Source organism: Poecilia reticulata, chromosome 14 (genome assembly GCF_904066995.2).
Source record: "Poecilia reticulata chromosome 14, P_reticulata-male-v2, whole genome shotgun sequence".
NCBI classification, from domain to species: domain Eukaryota; kingdom Metazoa; phylum Chordata; class Actinopteri; order Cyprinodontiformes; family Poeciliidae; genus Poecilia; species Poecilia reticulata.
Window position 1 is genome coordinate 6,265,859 of NC_088843.1, and position 19,360 is coordinate 6,285,218.

General features: G+C 40.5%; 1 protein-coding gene across 5 annotated transcripts in view; it reads left to right on the forward strand.

Moving 5' to 3' along the window:
- Nucleotides 1-19,360, forward strand: part of stard13a (StAR related lipid transfer domain containing 13a) — a 66,463-nt gene that overhangs the window by 36,109 nt on the left and 10,994 nt on the right. For 2 of the 5 annotated variants that reach the window (XM_081615382.1, XM_081615384.1), the window contains 7 exons: nt 8,678-8,749; nt 9,585-9,666; nt 11,233-11,296; nt 13,117-14,420; nt 17,341-17,511; nt 18,314-18,473; nt 18,599-18,797. In XM_081615382.1, coding sequence (XP_081471508.1) covers nt 8,678-8,749; nt 9,585-9,666; nt 11,233-11,296; nt 13,117-14,420; nt 17,341-17,511; nt 18,314-18,473; nt 18,599-18,797 — 2,052 coding nt within the window. Of the gene's footprint in view, nt 1-466; nt 1,272-6,263; nt 6,892-8,677; nt 8,750-9,584; nt 9,667-11,232; nt 11,297-13,116; nt 14,421-17,340; nt 17,512-18,313; nt 18,474-18,598; nt 18,798-19,360 lie in introns of those variants that run through there. The other 3 variants (XM_081615383.1, XM_081615385.1, XM_081615386.1) reach the window with 3 other exon arrangements.

The window sequence follows — 19,360 nt, forward strand, 5'->3', positions numbered from 1 at the left end:
CCATTGTTCCTTCTTTGCAGTGCAAATCAAAGTTTTCCTGTATTTCCTCCAGAGGGCAGTGTGATCAAATCAAGTCTCAAATATTGTTCTGTACAACTTTTTCTCACTTTGTGAATCAGGTTATTCGGTGTTTAAATATAATTTATGATTCAGTGAAAGACTTTGCAAAAGCTTTTTGCTGTTACTTTTTGTCAGGCGTTCTACTGCATTAGCAGAGACCATCAGCGTATAGATGAGTTTTCCTAAGCGTGACATTAGCTTGACGTTGTAGATGCAGAGAACATTTCTGAATGGCATTAAAAGTCCCACTCAGCTGCAGAAACAATAGCTTCGCTCCTTCCATACATACATTCCTCTGAACCCTCTCTCTCACACCCACATACTCTCTATTGTTCTGTTCCTTCCTTGTTTCACATCGGGATGTTGGGATCATATTTTTTTCCACGTCTACATCCCGCCGATCACAGTCATGCACATATGCCTGGGGCATGTACCAAATAGTTTCTCTGGAAGAACTTCAGGAAGCAGCGAAGAATTCCCCCATCGGCTGCTGGTCACGTGATTGAAGGAAACAGCTTGTGGATGTAACTGCTTGTGACTTTGTCCTCCTCCCTGTATCAGTCGGGCAGCTTGTGTGTGGGAGGAGAGAACAAGGACGGTCGCCTGAGTCAGGTGGTACCATGAAGTTTGTTGAAGAGGGAGGAGGAGGAGGAAGAGAAGGGAGTGTGGCTTCCAGTGAAGACATGTTAGCAGGAATTCTTAAGAAATGCTCCCATAATAAGTCATCAGCGCAGGAGAGAGGAAGGCTTGCATTAATATGGATGATGTTGATGCTACAGTAGTTATGGATCCATCAGGACAGGGCAAAGGTGAAGAAAGGGCAGAAACTTCAGGGAGCAATATGGATCCTGCAGACAGCGCAGAAAGTACCAAAGGGGAGGATGCTGCTGGACAAACTGCATACCCTGTGAGCTTAGCCTTTGCTGACAGAGTGGACAGCATGACGGCCGAGGCACAGTGTGCTGACCCTACATATGACAGGAGTGGAAAATTAGAAAACACTATTGACAACATGGACCAGAGTGCCAACAGCGGCAGCAACGAAGGTGGAAGTGACAGCGACAGCACCAGCGAGGGAACCTGTCTGGAGGCCATGACACCTGACGGTCAGGACTACTACCTGAGGCTGGGGAACACGCCTCGAAGGCGCTCTGCCCTCCGCCTGTCACGCATCATCGCCCGAAAGCAGCTTCTGCGCAGGCTGGCACAAGGTAGTCAGAGAAAGTGATGTGAGGAAGTCCTAATAAATGCTTTAATGGTCGATTTGAGTTTGAAGAACCAGGATCAAAGGGAGACAGTTTGTATTTTTAATCAGCTGAGATGGAGGCAGATGCAGCTTTACGCAACGTGAGACTTTGATCAGTTGTTCAAACATAGGAAGGAAGCTTCTGATTGCAGCCTCTTCATGTCAGATTGTGTCTTCCTTGTTTAAGATTTTTTCTCCCTATATTTGACTTATGTCATAGCAATTTGCAACACATCAAAAATTTATTGCTATAGCAACCTGGTACTTGACGACTTCAAGCTTAACTTTTAAGAACTCTTTTGGATTGTAATCAGCTCAGACCTGACTGAATGTAGGAAGTCATTTCTGCACCAAATATGTTTTTCAAGAATCTGAAAAGAAGTCTAAAGAAACCATGAGGGCTTTCAGTGTTATTGTTTTGTCTGTGTTTCTTCTACTTAACTGGTCACTTCCTTTACTTCCTGTCACATGACTCGTGTTTGCCAATATGAAAACACAAAATTCAACAGAACAATGGCGACAGCTCTTTCGCTGCTTAGCTTCTGTTTTTTAAAGAAGGAATTACATTTTTAGTCCTCTTAGCTTTATTATCTGTTCTATCCACTCCTTTTTGATGTTGAATGAGCCTACAGCTAAATGTCAGAAGGAGAAATATGTCAAGAATGCCGATAGAGAAGCATGTTTCTACTTGTACAGAGTGATTATGTGACCTTGTTAGCTTTCCACTACCTCCTTCTTGCACTAATACATCCGTTTTGACCTTAACCTTCTTAACATGAATGGATAAATGATCAATTAGCCGAGTATCTGTGAGACTGGAACTCCTTTTAAATGAAATACCAGAATCCCTAAACACCTAACAATACTAAGACAGAGGTGAAAGCAGATATTTATATATCTGGAATAAATAAACACAGTAGTTTTTTATTCACTCTGTTGGAATTTCACGTTGTCTGAGAAAAAGGCCAGAAAAAGTCATTTTCTGGTCAGCTAGGATTACCCAAATTATTTTGGTTTGCTGAATTCCAGAATAATGAAAGAAGGAATTTCAAAATGTTCTTAAAATTCATACAATTACATACATTTCTTTTTGTATTTTTCAGATTTACTTTTTTGGATGTCCTTTTTACAAGCTTAGCACAACAATTAGCTCTAATTTTAGCTCATTCATCCTGACAGTAACAAGGGTGGGATTTTAAAGCTGCCTTTCTCATACACACCTATTGAGTTCTTACCAATTTTTAAAAAATATGAACTTAGATCAGAGCTTTTGTTGTTCACTCCGAGTGCTGACTTTGCTGAACAACTTTGTTGCTTATTTGATGGTATGATAGGCCTACTGTCATAGTCCAGTTGGAAACAAATCAAATCAAATTTTATTTGTATAGCACAGGGACAGGGGCGGAGCTATGGAGGGGTGCTGGGGGGTCGGATGGGGGGCCCGGGTCTGGAGGTGCCAGGGAGGGAGGAATGGTTTCAAGTCGCTTAAATGTCTGATTATAGACGGAGAAAGTGCGCCCTCGCCTGTTGAGAAAGGTGTATTTAATGTTAAAGTCAACAGTTTCAGTTTCGCGGCAACGAGTGTGCCGCGCTGACAGAGAGTAAAAAGATAGGAGTGATTTTGAGTTGTTCGCCTGTTCGGGGTTATTTTACCTTTGCCGTAATTTTACCATTACAGCCGTTGTAATTTCTGAACGTTCAATAAACGACAAAATTGGACTAATTACCTCGTTCTTTTGCGAGTATACGTCATTCACAACAAACATCAAATAGGACAAATATATTTTATGAAGTATTTAACAAACAAATGGCTCCTACAGCGAAAATTATGTGAAATTAAATGAATTGTCCAATATAAAAAAATAGTTTGGTACTCTCTGGCATCTTTCCTTGAGCACAGAGTCTGAGAGGAGCTTTACTGGCTTTTCCTCTATCAAACATGTTGCTAACTGTTTTCATCTTTGATTTAGTGGAAATATTGATGTTGATGAGACTTTCTCCAAAATGACAACTGTATAGAATGTTGAATTATTGTTAGATTGGATAGTCGATTCATACCACATGTTTTCAAGAACGAAGAGCCACTGGGATCTTTTTTAACTGCTGTCAATTTAAAGCGATTTTCTATGTCCTACAAATAGTCTACTGCAAGGAGATTTTATGACTTCAGTAAATATCCAACATCAGGAATCATGACCTCTCAAACTTTATAAGAATCAGCTGTTTAGAATAGGGATCAGAACCAAAATAAATGGAAAAAGGTTTATAACACTTCTTTTAGAATGTGCAATGTCAGATCTATTCAACCTTAAGGATGATTTAAAGTACAATGTAAATTTGTAGAACAGTTAGAAATTAGTGGAATTGAGGAGGCGCAGTGATTTGTGTTGTGTTTAAGAGTTTAATGTTGTGTAGATATGAGCTGTTTGAGGCTCTCTGATTGGTGGTTGGTTGTTTTCTTCAATATCTGCCCTTTTCCTGACAGTAGAACAACAAGGCTCCCGAATCATCATCTCATACCTGTAGTTCATTTATCTGCTTTCTGATAAACATTAAATTGAAATAATTTTGGGTCTGGTGTTTAATTGAAAGTTTAAACTGCTTCCCAGCTTTATACATGTTCAGTTGTCCTTCTGTTCGTTTGTTAATTCACTCTTTTCGTCCAGCAGTTCCTGAATTTTAGTGATTGTCCTGCTTTCAAGCAACAGCATTAACATGAACTTAAGTTTGTTTCTGTTTTCATACAAGTTGAAAATAGAAAACCTATAAGAGGATTTCTGTGCAGCCAAAGTTCAATCGGGGATTGAATAGATGCACAAGATGCGACAGGTAGAAACAAATCTTTTCATCCAGCCCTGCCCTGAGGCCATGGATAGTCAGACTGAATATGAATACAATGCTGGAACACCTTTCTTTGACACCCTCTGCTGGACAAAAGGTTGCATCACCAACCACCGAGCCTGATGACCTTCAGTCGCCTTTTCTTTTGTGCTCTCGTTTAAATTCAGGCAGCGAGCAGCCACTGTAGTGCCGGTTCTCTTAATTATTTTGGCCAACCACTTGATCATAAATGTTTTACCATTTCTCTGATGTTGCGTGTGTGTCTGTGTTTTTGTCTGTGGTCCATCCCTGTGTATGAGGAGGCTCTATGTCTGAACCTGCACTGATTTCATGCCAGTATTGATTCTGTTTTACAGTGCATTCCTGAGGGCAGGACATCATAGCAGATGTAGCTCACGAGACAGGACAGGCATATTCCATTTTATCCCTCCCCCATCCCTCTCTTCCTGTCTCCTCACTCCTCCACTGTCTTCTTCAATCCTTTTTCCTTTTTTTTTGACCTTTCGATGTGAAGGACTAAGTGCTTTAGCTTATGTGGGAATATGGCTGCTCTCCAGACTGCCTGTGTTTGCAGTCTTTGACTGTTAAGCCTCCTTTGTCAGTTACTGGTGACGGTGTTACTACAAGGGCTCGTCCTAATAAACATATCGAACAATGCACATATCATTGTGTAAACAGTAGCAAAATATTTAGCAGTTTGCTGTGCTCTGAAAATGTCAGCTTAGCTCAGGAGCTTCCTGCTGCAACCGCTGTTCTTAGTTCACATGTTGCTCTGGATTCATGGGAAATTAGAAGCAGGAAATGATGTCATCCAAGCCACTTTAGGGTCCCTGGGACCTAGAGACCCAATAGTAGGTGGGCATATGACAGAAGAAAACTGTTAGTGACATTGAAAAAAGGCAGGAAATAAAAAGCAGAGGAAATGACTATGCTTATGAGGTCACTGGGTGGCTTTTGTTCAGTCTTTTATGTAACACCACTGGCACCCTTGTCATGAAAGGAATTACCTTTCACCCTCTTTGCTCCACACTTGGATGCCCAAATTGATATGCTTACACACAAACTCACAGCTCCTCATTCGCATACCATCCAGCAGCCCTGTTGGCTGTGGTTCTGGTCCTCAGCAGGACTGCAGTGACATGAAAAAGATTTGGGGGGACACACTGCGGGCGCCTCGGATTAGCTCCGTCTGCCTGTGTGCACTGTTGTGTTTTACAGCCAATACCAAACATGTTTGTGTACTAATTAATCTCTTGATTAAATTCTGCACAGATGAATAGTGGGGCTTTGTTCCCACACTGACGGGAGCCTAGGCTTTTGTTTTTCTGCAGGAACGTGAAAGCACAGTTGGCAATTACACATGCTCCAACACTGTGATGAAGCATGTAATTGTGTGCTTTTTAAATATTAGCTTGGTGATAACATGCCCATTATTTATTTTTTTTTATTTTGATATTTTAGATGCAATTTGTACTGAGCGTAATTAGGAATTATTGGCAGTAGGCTTTGTATAGCCTACTTATGACAAGTCATAAATGTAAAACTTCAAAAAATATTGTTTTTTTTGTGGGTTAAAAAAAAAAACTTGTGCAAAAATTGCTCACACATCTGTAACCCATTTCAAGGATTTGGTGCCACGAGTTTATGAGTTTTTGAATCTTTTTAAAATTCTGTGGAAAAAGGTTGAGGATTTCCTGCCATCTGTCCTTGTTTTGCCTCTCAGTGTAGATTTACGATTTTTAACCCGATTTTAACTTTTCAACCAATCTGACACTGAGTAAATAAACAACCGGTGTGGTATGTCGTCGTCACTGGAGTTTTCTCACAAGATCCGTTCATCTGGACTCCCCAGCCCAGCCGTCCGACCGTCTCATCCCTGTTTTTGCATTCTCTGACTCACTGAGGGCAACATCTGTGCTGTTTTACATTTACACGCCAATGAGTCCAGTCTGCTGGATGTGTCTGAGTGGATTCTCGCTCCCATTGTGTGGGTGAAGCATCACAAAGAAACCAAGGTCAAAGTCTGCTTGTTGTCCTGTACGCTGGTGGGCTTGGCTGACATGTGAAGTTAGCATCCAGTAACTGATGGTCTGCAACCTCGAGGGGTGCAGCCTATGTGAACGTCAGCTGAAATGAGTCATTTCCTGCATGAATGCAAAGAAGATGTGGACTTTCTTCGAGGAGCTTGAGTGGGAGAGATGGGATTGGGATGTTTCTGTCGATGGATGAAAGAAAGTGTGCCAGCGAGTGTTTTTGTTTTATAGAAAGATGTGAGGGAGAAGAGATGAGAGGTACCACAAGAAGGAAAAATATAGTTTGATCGTGAAAGTAAAGATTTAAAAAGGAGTTTTCCGCTATGTGAATGAAAGGGAAGGAAACAAGAGCTAGATGACTTGCAGGAATTATTTCTGAAACATAAGTGAAAAGAAGAAGGAAGAGGTCGGAGAAGCGTATAAATAGAGAGATATTGTATGTGCCGTCCAACAGAGATGAAAGTTTGAGAGAGGAGGTTGAGTAGAAAATTAGAGGGAAGGGAAAACCTGCATGGAGCTGAAGAAACAGAGGCAGAGCCGTAAACACATGGGTTGCAGAGCCAAGGAGGAAGAAAACACTGAACTGTCGCCGCTGTTTGATGGAAAGCTCCAAAACACAGCAGATAGATGTTCCCTCGGATGGAGATGAAACTTCAGCTGGAACAAAGGAAACATAGGAGCTTGTCGTTCCCCTCACGATGAGGGCTTCCAGTAAGTTTTGATTGGAAAATAGAGTTGTGCCTCATCGGATATTTGATTTCTCTCTACTTTCAGAGAGCTACAAGCTGCAATATTTTGTCCCCACCTTTACTTCGTATGTGATTTAGAGAGAAGAGTTATTCAAAGAATGTTGGAAGAGGGATGTAATTGCTAGATTGTGGCGACAGTGTCATTTCCTCTGACCGTTCTCATCTCTGATGGTGAGGGACGGAGCCTTTTTATTGCCCCGCTGAACCTTGCCAACACCTCCAAACTCTAGTGAGTGAGAAAAGTGAGAATGAATGAGTGGGAACTTGACTGAGAGACAAGTTATTTATAGTAGTAAACTTTGTTTTGGACAAGTACAAGCTTTATTTTCTGCGCATATTTGTCCTGAGACATCCTGTACCATCTGTACTGGTACTCATTCATACTCATTCTTTCCAATGCCATGCATTAAGGTGCTAAAGCATTCTTAAAAACTATGCATGCTGTTGGAAATGCTTTTGATTCTTGGCACAAGCTTCTTTAGGTTTTCTTTGTCAGCACAAGGAGCGGCTTTAATAAGTGTCTGCTCATAAAGAAAACGTATATAAACACACCCAGATTTCTCGGTTGCCAGTTAAGCAGCGTGTGTGATACATATGCCAGCGGAAAAAGCAGTAAAACAAAAGCCTGTAAAAATGTTTCATGCTTGCTAGGCACCCTGTGCCTGCTTTGGTGCAATGTGTTATGCCTGGTACATTTATCCGAAAACAGCTAAACGAAATGTGGATGGGTTACACTGATAAAGTGAAATTGTGCTACCAGCACACTTAAGAAAACGCTTGTCTCTTTACTGGCAGATTTCCGGTTTTCCCAGTCTCATCATTCCATTAATTTCCCAAAGAAAAAATGCATCTCAGAAATGTTTTCCTTAAGTAAAAGCATCATTTCCAAGAGGGATATCACGCATAAGAACAGTGCAATGTCTTTGACTTGATTTATGTCTGTTTAGTCATACAGTGTCTTGTAAAAGCATCCACATCCCTTGAACTTTTTCACTTGTTCTCCAACCAGCTGCTCTTAGAAGTTACACAATTAGCAAACAGCCTTTTTACCCGGGTAGTTTTTTTCTCAAGCATACCAAAATGGTGTTCTGGTCAGAATAGATTTTAAAAAAATCACTCAATAACCTTCTGAGTAATTTGAAAAATGCTGTGTGAACAGACCAGTCGCACTGTGAAGCATTGTGGTGGTAGTATCATGGTTTTCTTCAATCGGAAGATGGTCAGAATTGGTGGGAAGGCTGATGGAGTTAAATACATGGCAATGCTGGAAGACAAGCTTCAAATGGTTTACCTTTTAGCAGGACATTGAGCCCAAACATGCAGACACGGACAGTTAATCCAGATTTACATTTGAATGATGAACTGTCACAAGTATTCAAAATTGATATTCATAGAAAGTTTCCATCCAATCTGTCTGATCTTGACTTAGTAGAATCAGCAAAAGTAGCCCTCTCTTGTTGTAAAAAGCCAGCAGAGGCAAAACCAAAAACATCTGCAACTGCAATAGAAGCGAAAGGTGTTTTCAGATTCCCTGTGTATCAACTCAGGGGGATTAAAGTCGACGCACGCAACACTTTTCATTTCATAAAAAAAGTCTTAGACCATGTGTCCATTTCCTAACACATAAAGATTTTTACAGCTTGAAATCTCTGTAAAATTAAGGTAGAATTGTGGTATCAATGTGACAAAATCTGAAACGAACAAATCTCATTGTGACTATGTATGATTTATCTTTTTGTGTCTTATAGAGATTGAGGCAAAGGAGGCTTGTGATTGGCTTCGAGCAGCAGGGTTTCCACAGTATGCCCAACTCTATGAAGGTAACACAACCCAGCTGCTGTATTTAACACACAAACTTCATCCTCTAGTTATCTTCTTTGACTTTTCCTACTTCCTCAGTTATTTTCTCTTTCTGTCTTATTTTTCCATCATCTGTGACTCTTTCTCTCTTCCTGCCTTCCCTCAAACTTTACATACCCGTCTTCTGTGCTGATGCTTTCTATTTCAAGGCTCCGGTTCCTCTCCAGAGGGAGGGGTCATGGGAAAGGCCTTGTTATCACTGCTGGGACTCTCATAGCTCCTCTTTCTCCCTCATTTCTCCCCGTTCTAAAGATCACCGACCATTTCCTTTTGAACCCCTCCCCCCACAACCCGCTCTAACTAAACCTGCCATGTCTTACTTTTATGCTATTTGAATTTCTTTTCTTTTCATTCTTCCTTCTTGTGTCTCGGTGCCTTATCTAGCAAACCTGCAGGCGTTTGCTCATGTGATGATCATTTGGTCTTATGGGGTTGAAGCACAAACACAAACTGGCTTCGATAGCTAAAGAAGAAGATTTTAAAACACAACAATCCTTCTTTAGAAAGACTGACAAGCACACACTGGTTCTCTGAGAAAGGTTCTGGAAAGTTAGGTTATTGATGCCACAGATATGTTCCCTCAATAAACAACTTGAATCAGTTTGGCATTGTGTTACGTTTAAGTTTTATTACACTTCAGACGCGGATGACAAGTGCTAACTGTGGAGACGGCAGCTGTGGCAGACTTCACAAGCTCCATAGAGAACGCTGCTATGTCCTGTCATGCGCCAGTCATTATCTAACAAGTCTTTTCCCCTCTTCTCTTTGATGCCATCTCTGTCTCTTATTTTCCAGATTCCCAGTTTCCAATCAATATTTCCGCAGTGAAAAGGGACCATGACTTTTTGGACCGAGATCTAGTCGAACCTCTGTGTCGGTAAGGAGGATTTTTCTCTGTAAATTCCTTCTCTGGTCATCCTGTCTGGTGTGCTGACTTTTCCTTGTGGACTCATTAGTTGCCTGACCCTTACTCTTAATGAAGTCCCCATCCACGTCTCCCTCTGGGACTTCCAGGCTTTGATCTGGCCACCTCCCCTTCTGTCTGCCATGCTCTGATCTCCCATTCAAAGAGAAGAGACCCCTCAGGGGGTAAAATACAGAGAGGTGTGTCTGGGTGATGGTAATAGGGAACTGAGAGAGGGAATCCCAGAGTTTTGTTGTAAATGGATTTGAACCATTTTCTGAATCTTCTGATCTTGCCCGTCACATTAACCTATTCCTTAAAAAGTTCTCCTGCATATTTACAAAATGTTAACTTATTTTTGCACTGCTGCCGCTTCATCTCTCTTGAGGTGCAGTAACTTGTACAAATTCACCCTTTAATCCTGTTTGGATTACAGAATAGAACTTAAATGTGTTTTGTTGGGATTTCATGATAGATAAACACAAAGTGGCACAAATTGGAAAGAAAATAGTAGATGGTTTTCAGCTTGTTTTACAATAAAAAATGTGAAATGTTTGACCTGACGTTGTCTTTAGCTAACCTAAATCTAAAAGCGGCAGACTGGATGGACTGTCTGTGAACCTCAAGTTTCAAGTCTTGCCACAAATTCTGATTTGATTTTAGGTGCATACTTTGACTAAGTAATTCTGACACTGGCTGTATACTTAGCGTCATTGTATTGATGAAAGGTCAACCTTTGCCACAGTCCATCCAACATATGATCAACTCACAGCTTAAAAGGGATTGTGTTTTCACTGTGGTGTACAGTGTTTGTTATCCACTATTTTTTTTGTCTTTAACATTTTGGTTTAATCTGACCTTCTTACACAAGTTTGCTGTGTCCCATACACAGCATGGTGCAAACTTTAAGCATGACTTGTCATTCCTTTCTTTTATCTTCACAGGATAAGCATTCTCCAACCTGAACTGTGAATGTTGAATGTTGTGTCAGGTGCTTTGGAGTCCTCTGGACTTGATAAAACGCTATGCAAATACAAAACATTTACCATTACTACATTTAACTTCGGGGAATTAGAGTAAAGAGAGCTGAATATACATGCATCACTCTTTTCACATTTTTATTTATTTATTTAAAGCTATGCATTATTGTGTGTTGCCCATAACATAAAATCCCCTAAAGATGAATTAAAGGTTGTGGTTGTAGTACTGTAGGTAAATTCAGAAAATTTGAATGCATGTCACAAATAATTGAGATGCTCTCCTCTTTAGTCATAGTTGGAGGGGGAGAAGAGTCAAAGTAAAACATCTGTGTTGAAGACATTGTTAGACAGAGATTCTGTGTGCGGTCAGAAAAGATTAGAGAAAAATGAAAAGGCTTGTCTGCCAGTGACTGATCTGACTCTGGGGGAAAATAGGAAAGTGGAAGTAAAAACCAATATCACAGAGTGAAAGTGAGCGTTATTACAGAGAAGAATTGCACCATCATGCAGCAACAATAGGTTGTGCTTTAGTGACTCTGTCTTTGTGTGTTTGTTGCAGACGCCTCAATACTCTGAACAAGTGTGCATCCATGAAACTCGATGTGAGCCACCCCAAGAAGAAGGTAAGCAAAACTTTGCAGTATAACACTCAGCGTTCAGATGAGTCCCATTTGTCAGATTTAAAGTAAGTTTTGAAAATGAGACATTAAACAAACTTTTCGCAAATTTCTGGATTAAAATGTTTTTATTGTCTGAAAACCTTCATAAATAACAGATTAAAGGCTTGAAAGCATCCGTCTGTGTAAACATTTTGTAGATTTAGTTATTGAAATAAACTTTTCAATAATATCCTAATATATTAAATGGTTTTGCGTATCATCGCTCTCAAGAGTTGATCCTTTTTTATCTGAACATTTAACTGATTTTTTTTGTAGAAATGGTTTAACCTGTTTTTTTAAGTAAAGGCAAATTTATGATGAGAGAGGGAAAACATGCTCCCTCTTGGAGTGGTTAATCTTCATCCTGTCAGAGCTGTCACCAGGACTCCTTGTATCCTAATTTCTGATCAAGTATGTGCCACGTTTTAGGGCTCGATTGCAAAAGCATCCTTTTAGAAGGAGACAACCACTGCAGCTCTGATTACGGGTGCTGCTATTGTGGGCTGATTATAGCAGCAAGTGTGTTTCCTCTGATTCTTAGTCAGCTGCTGATCCTTAAGAATACTTTAATATTCCCTCTCTTTTAGTTTTTTCAGTTCCTTTTATTCTTCTTCACCAGGCGCTGTGATAAAGACATGCTGACAGAAACAGCTGAGTTATTTAATGATGCAGGCAGACTAAAATGCAGCTGTGCTAAGCTGTTCTAATAACAGTCAAGGTAGATACATTCTTGGAGTTTACATATTTTGGATGGTTTCTTGCAATTTATTCATATCATTTAAGCTTTTTCATATATTTCATATGTTATGTAAATTTATTAATTTTATGTAATTCTCCAGCACAAAGTTACACATATTTGTGAAACAGAAAAAAAAAAGATGCATAGTTTACATAATTCTTCACAAGTAAGAATTTAAATGTGGTGTGCTCTGATGAAAGGAGGCCAACATCAAACATTTTGATGAATGTGCTCAACAGCAAAACATAATGATGGCAGCTGTACCATAAGGGTGGGTATATTTTTCTTCAGCATGGACAGGAAAGCTAGTCAGAATTGGAAGTAAGTTAAATTGAGGTAAATGCTGGATAAACCTGTAAAAAACATGGACTCAAAATGAGTCTGGAGAGGAGGTTCAAAGTTTAATGAATGTGTTAGAATGGCCCAGTCAAAGTCCAGAAACAAATCCAATTTAGAATCTACGGAAAGACATAATAACATTACTGTTCAAAGAGTCTATCCAATCTGACTGAGCTTGATTCATTTAGCAAAGAAAAATGTTTTTGTAGTGTGCTAAATGTTTACAAATGAGGATAAGATTGATTTTAAATTTTTGTTATAACTTTAGTACAAGACTTATAACCCCAGGGGTTTATTTGAGGTCACTTTTCCAAAAAAGACTTTCAACATAACCTTTTCTTTTAAATTAGGAGAGGAATTGAGATTTTGTATTCTTTGAATTTAAAGCCAAATAACGTTTGTGCTCACTTCTGTTGTAATCTGTGTAAGCAGATGACTTTGCAGTTCAATTTTAATTTGTTCACCACAGTAGGAAGGAAGTGGGTTTGGTCCACTTCCAGAAAAACTCTTATACTGCTTTTCTTGCTCTCAGTTAAAAAAAACAAACAACAATTTAAGAAATTCTGATGGTGATGGATTGTTTTTATAATCCTTTATACTGATACCTTTTCTTATTGGTAGGAACATCCTAATATGTTACATTAAAGAACCCTTGGAATTAGTTTGGGTGTATTTGTTTTCATCTATTACTCTGTCTTTTCTGTAGAGTGATGATTCTGATGAAGATGATCCGTTGGCTATCAGTAAGAGGTGGACATTTGAGTGGAGCAGCCGCCGCTGGTCACGTCTGCAGGACCTTCTATTGGACAGCGCTAACGAGAACAGCCCGACGGGTCAAGGCGAGGGTCTGCGCAGCACAGTGAGCAGTGAGAGCGTACTGACGGACCTGAGTGAGCAGGAAATCACTGAGATCTCCTCACTCCACAGTGAGGACTCGGCCTCCGCCTTGCCTGACTCTATATCCATGGCGTCCCTGTCTGCTTCCTATCAACCGCCGAGGGAACTTCCTCATTACAACTCCCTTCCCATCAAAAGCAGCCGCCATGGGCAAGGAGGAAAGAGTAAAGCCAAAGAGTTTCTGCGCAAAATGGAGCTGATGCGCACCTGGGGGCCATCGACGAGGAGAAAAAGCTCAAATCGGAGGCCGCAGCTGGTCATCGGTGAGCCGGTGTTACAGGGGGAGGAGCCTCATGCGCTTCAGATGCTTCAGTGTACTCCCATCAGCCAATTAGAATGCAGCCCAAAACTCAACCATCAAACAGATGGTGACGATCCCCCTGCCTCTGACAGCAAAACATCTAAAGACCAGATCACGCTAAATGTGAGTCCGAGCAAAGAGACTGTAGCGCTGAGCGTTCAGGAGCCTGCATGTACAAAACCGCGCACTGCCAGCAAGAGAAGCAGCATGTACCTGGAGGATATGGAGTTGCCTTCTCAGGGGAAGAGGACTGAGGGTCAGGGCCAGTTTGGCAGAAACCAGTTTCGCTCATATGAAAACCTCCTCATTCACATCCCCAAAGACCACAAGCCAGGCACTTTTCCCAAAGCTCTGTCCATTGAAAGTCTGGCACCTTCCCCCGGTGACAGGAACAATAATCCCCAGTCACATAGCCAAACCTCCCCAAACGAAAACGGTCTGGGCGAACCTTTATCTAAACCTGCCTGTCCTGGAGCTCCGAGGGGCAGCAGGGTGAGTGTTTACGACAACGTGCCGGGCTCCCACCTTTATGCCAGCACTGGGGACCTTCTAGACTTTGAGAAGGAAGACAACCTGTTTCCTCACTTAGACGACATCATCCAGCATGTCAGTGGCTTGCAGCAGATTGTGGACCACTGGAGCCGCAGCGTTTTGCCCGAGGGGGAAGCAGGGGAGGGGGAGGAGGAAGGGGAGGGCAGGACCACCCCCAGCGAAGGTGAGAGAGACGGGGTCTCCTTAAATGACACCGATTCAACAGGGACCAGTCGGGAGAGGCGGGACTCTGGAGTTGGGGCCTCGCTCACAAGACCTCGGTGAGCAGCTGCACACACATTTATAAGATAATTATGGTTCATTGCATCTTGGGTCTCGCTTTTATAGTTTGGCTTGAACTTTTATTGGTTATAAGAACTGTGGACTCACCACAGCATCTACTGACATCTTGCCGACGCTCTGCATGATCTTCCACATAACTTCAAATATTGAAGCTAATTATTGGTAAAAGTTATTTCTTAGGTTGTTAAAGAATCCTATTTTTGTATATTTCAAATGCAGTCATTCTTGTACAAAGTTCTTCAAATATCCGTGTAGAAATGGTGTAATGCTGTAATAATAGTGTTATTTAGGGGATTTGAAAGGATTTCCAACTGATTTCTGAAAAAATAGATTTTATTTATAGGTACCTTTCACCTTACAAAATTAAAATAATCTAAATGAAAGTGCCACAAAAACAATAAAAGCTGCCAAACAAAACGTAATAATCAAAAAAGGAACAAAGATTATGAGAGCAGTAAGAATAGCTTGAACATCCCTCCAGTTTTTTACGATTCCGTGATTGCAGCTATTTATGCAAAATTAACAGATTTATTCATGCTAATGTATAACTGTAATTTTGCATTTTCTGTAAAAATTGTGAAAAAAATTGGTTCTTAGTGCAAACGTTCACCTGCAGGTGGCAGTATTTCTGAGTTCTACTACATGGCTTGCTTGATAGTCTACCAATGTGGCGAGTGACAAAAATTAAGCTATTTAAGTTCTTTAAAGAATAAAATTGTTTACATAGCTATCTCTTTTTTACAATTATTTTCTTTCATATTTTCTTCTATATGTATATTTTAGAAGTGCTTTAAACTTTAAAATCTTTACAATTATTTCTAATGTGGAGCCACAAATCACAGAAACAATCACAAAATTCTGGAGAATAAAAAAATGTCACATGCAAGGGAATTACAGAGTTAAGGGGTGGACTTATTGAAAACTCTGGCTCGCATGGTAAACAGATGGTCATTAGGAACAGTAGAGTAAACTGAAGAGTTTTATGGGTGCAATGAAAATGTCCTTTTGGAATACACGTCCAATCAGAAGGGTAAGTTAGATTATGAAAAAATTGGCTTGAGGACAGAACCCTGAAGAGCACCAGATGTGAATAGGATTATGAGCGCTGGTTAGATAAGGTTGAACAAAATCTTTTTTTTTGTAATTTTTAAAAAAATAAGCACAGCATGTGATGGTGTAAATAAGTCTAATAGTTGAATTCCCTTCGTGAGTTCATCTAGGAATAAAATCTGCAAACAAAGTAGCATGTTGTCATTATAACGAATGATTGTCACAAGCTTCAAAAATAACAAGATCATATAAATTCAGTTTATTTACCGTATTTTCCGCACTATAAGGCGCACCTTCAATGAATGGCCTATTTTAAAACTTTATTCATATATAAGGCATTATAAGGCGCATAGAATAGATGCTGAAATTAGGGTTGCCACCTGTCCCGTATTGAACCTATACAGGACGTCTATGGGTGACGGGAATGTGGATATGTAATAACAAAGAAGTGGTCCCGGAGTACTTTATATAGTAGGCTGCCCCAGTCATTGTTTCACTCACGGTGTTGGTGTTGCGATATTGTGCCCAACTGCTTTCTGGGTAACACAAACCAACCGACACGCTGCCGCCGCAGTCTCTGTCTCCCCGCCCCCGGCCTTAAATGTATAGGGGCTGGTCCCTTGGTAACCTTAGTTGAAGCACCCCGGATGAATATCTAAAGCCACTTTGTTGACATAAAGAATGTCAACAAAATAGTCCGACTCAGGTCGGCGAGGAGAGGCTAACGCGACTGGGCCGGGGCGTGGCCGCACGATGGTCACCCTTCTCCTTTCGCGCACAGCATGTTCAGGGAGAACATGGTGCTAAATGACCTGCAGACACCTGATTATCAGGACGGTTGGTAGGTAGATAGGTCAGTCAAACTTTATTAACAGACCAGCGTTCTGACAACTATCCCAGCATGCACCGTGCGCTTCTTCTTCTACGGGGAAAATGAAGTCGGCGGCTGCTTACCGTAGTTGCTAGACTTGTTGTGGCTCAATATTGGTCCTTAGATAAGGCGCACTGTCGGCTTTTGAGGAAATTGAAGGTTTTTAGGTGAGCCTTATAGTGTGGAAAATACGGTACATAGCATCATTTCCCAACAAATGTCTTGAGACACTTTACAAAAAAGTAATTTCAATTCAATCGCACACATTCTTATTAATTCTAGTTATAACAGTGCACTAGTTATAACAGTGCACTGTTATAACTAGTGAACTAGTTATAACAGTGAGCTTGACCATATGGACAAGCTCATTTCGTTATTCCAATTAGTTTAAAAAGTTTTCAGTCTAAGGAAACCAGCAGATTCCATCGAGTCACTGACTCGCAGCATTCACTCCTCCTGGATGAGCATGTAGCAAGAACACATTGCAGTTTTTATGATTGTTTATTTATAAATGTATAATCACCAAAATTAGCACTTACTTCCACGTTTCTTTACTGGCAGAATGACACCTAAAATGTTTTTTTGATTGAGTTGCACTTTAGAAGACAAAGGTTACCATAGATCATGTTGTGTTGCAGTATTAGGAAAATCGTCTGTCATCACAGCAAAAAAGACACTGGCAAAATATTCTGAGTCTGCAGTTGAATAAATGTGTGTTAATAACCCCGTAATGCCATTCACACTTTCAGTGAAACCAAATGATCCCATCCAGAGCAACAGACCCAAACCAAATTGGTGAAATGAATATTCATTTAGGGTTGATACCAAATGGATATCCACCAAAGACATGACTGAGCATTTTAAAACCAGCACAACTGTTGTATTTATTTGATCAATCAACATATTAACGTAATAAGATCCAAGAGTGAGTTGTATTGCCTGACTCGCGTTATCTTTTATCCTTCAATCCGTCTTAGTCTCCGATGGCCAAGTTTCAGAACGTCCGATCATCTCAACCAGCCAGCATCTTCACTGCAGATCAGCAGCCAGTCGGCGGGCCAGCTGAGCCTGCTGCAGAAGTTTTCTCTGCTCCGCCTCACCGCCATCATGGAGAAATACTCCATGTCTAACAAACATGGCTGGACATGGTATGTACAAATACAGCTAACTAACATAGAAGATAATTTGGGTGTAATATTGTAGATTATTATGACATAGTTTAATCCCAGGTAATCACGAAAAATAGGGAGTACACCATATTGTACAAATTAAGTTTGATGCTATTCATCTAGCTGCTTTACAATCTTTTCTCCCAATGAATAATAATGTAAATGTTTTTACATTTTTTCACATTAGAAATGACATAAGTACGGGATGCATTGAGATAAGACTGAATGCAAATGGAGGCCACAATTTTGAGACTTTTTATTTGTAAAACATTTTTAAAACCATACATCCTTCACTTTTCACTTCATAATTAAGCTCTGCTTTCTGTTGTTATGCAAACTAAAATGCCCACAAGAATGCATAGAAATGTGTGGTTTCAACATAACATACGGAGAAGAAGTTCAAAGGATTTTTCTTCCTTCTTTTTTACAGTCTTCACGAGGGCTTTATTAGATATTTTTCAACCCTGCTGTAGCCTCTAGCTGCTGGACCATATGGACAATTAACACCTTCATTTATGTCTTAAAATTGAAAACATAGCCTAACATCAATGGGTTTGTCCATGTGCAAGTGTTTGTCAAGAGCTGAGCCTACAAAACTCAGCCACCATTCCCCACGACCCACAGCGCATCCCTCTGCAGTAAACAGCCAGTCCTGTTCACTTTTATGGTGCCCTACAGGGAAGCTGTGTTGACCAGTGTGTACATGCTTCGGCTGATAATGAAATCATAGATGTCTCTTTTCTCCCACACACTTCCCTAATTGTTTGTCTGTCGCTGGCAGGTCCGTGCCTAAGTTTATGAAGCGAATGAAGGTGCCAGACTACAAAGAGAAGAGTGTGTTTGGCGTTCCTCTGATTGTTCATGTCCAGCGCTGTGGGTTCCCACTTCCTCTGTGTTTACAACAGGCCCTCAGCCACCTCAGGACTTACTGTCTGGACCAGGTTAGTAAACAGCTTTTACTGGTCTGCTTGCGTGCATTTCATTCTCTCCATGCCTAAGCTGTCAGACACAAGGCACCATTCCCTCCCTGATCCTTCCAGACTCTCTCCCACTGTTTCCATTCCAGGTGGGATTGTTCCGCAAGTCTGGTGTAAAGTCCCGGATTCAGGCTTTGAGGCAGCAGTGCGAGTTGTCCCCTGACTGTGTAAACTATGACGATCAATCTGCATATGATGTGGCTGACATGGTCAAACAGTTCTTCAGGGACTTACCCGAACCTCTGCTTACAAGCAAATTGGGGGAAACTTTCCTGCACATTTACCAGTGTAAGTAAATGTGGGAGTAGATTGTTTTCTCTCTCTTTAATAAACTCTTTTACTTTTTTCTTTAAGTACACCAGCCAATAAAATAATTGCCCGTTGAATTTTATTATAGTTCCAAACAGACAGAGTTTTTTTGGCCCCTCTTGTGAAGATGCATGCAAAGCCTTAAAATAGTCATCTTTCTTTGCAGAAACATTACCACTGCTTTTATTAAAAATACCTAGTGCTGCACTTAGTGACTCCACTGAAACTAAATGAAACACTGAAGCATTGTTTTATATTAAAGAGCTACTGATCAGGGCAATTTCCTGGCCAGTTGTGGTTTTCTTTCAGGCCTGACTTTCCCAGTCCTATTATAACCAACATTTATTAGATTTTTGGAACAAGACAGATTAGCTGCAAGTTCACTGACAAAAGTTACTGTTTTGAATTTAAACAGAAAATGAAAGAAATTACAAGATTTTTCCAAATTTTACAACATACATTGACTGTTATTAATTTAAAATGAATGGGACATTTACACAGGAAGTTGTCCTTGATGGGTTCGATTCCTGGTTTTGGGCCAT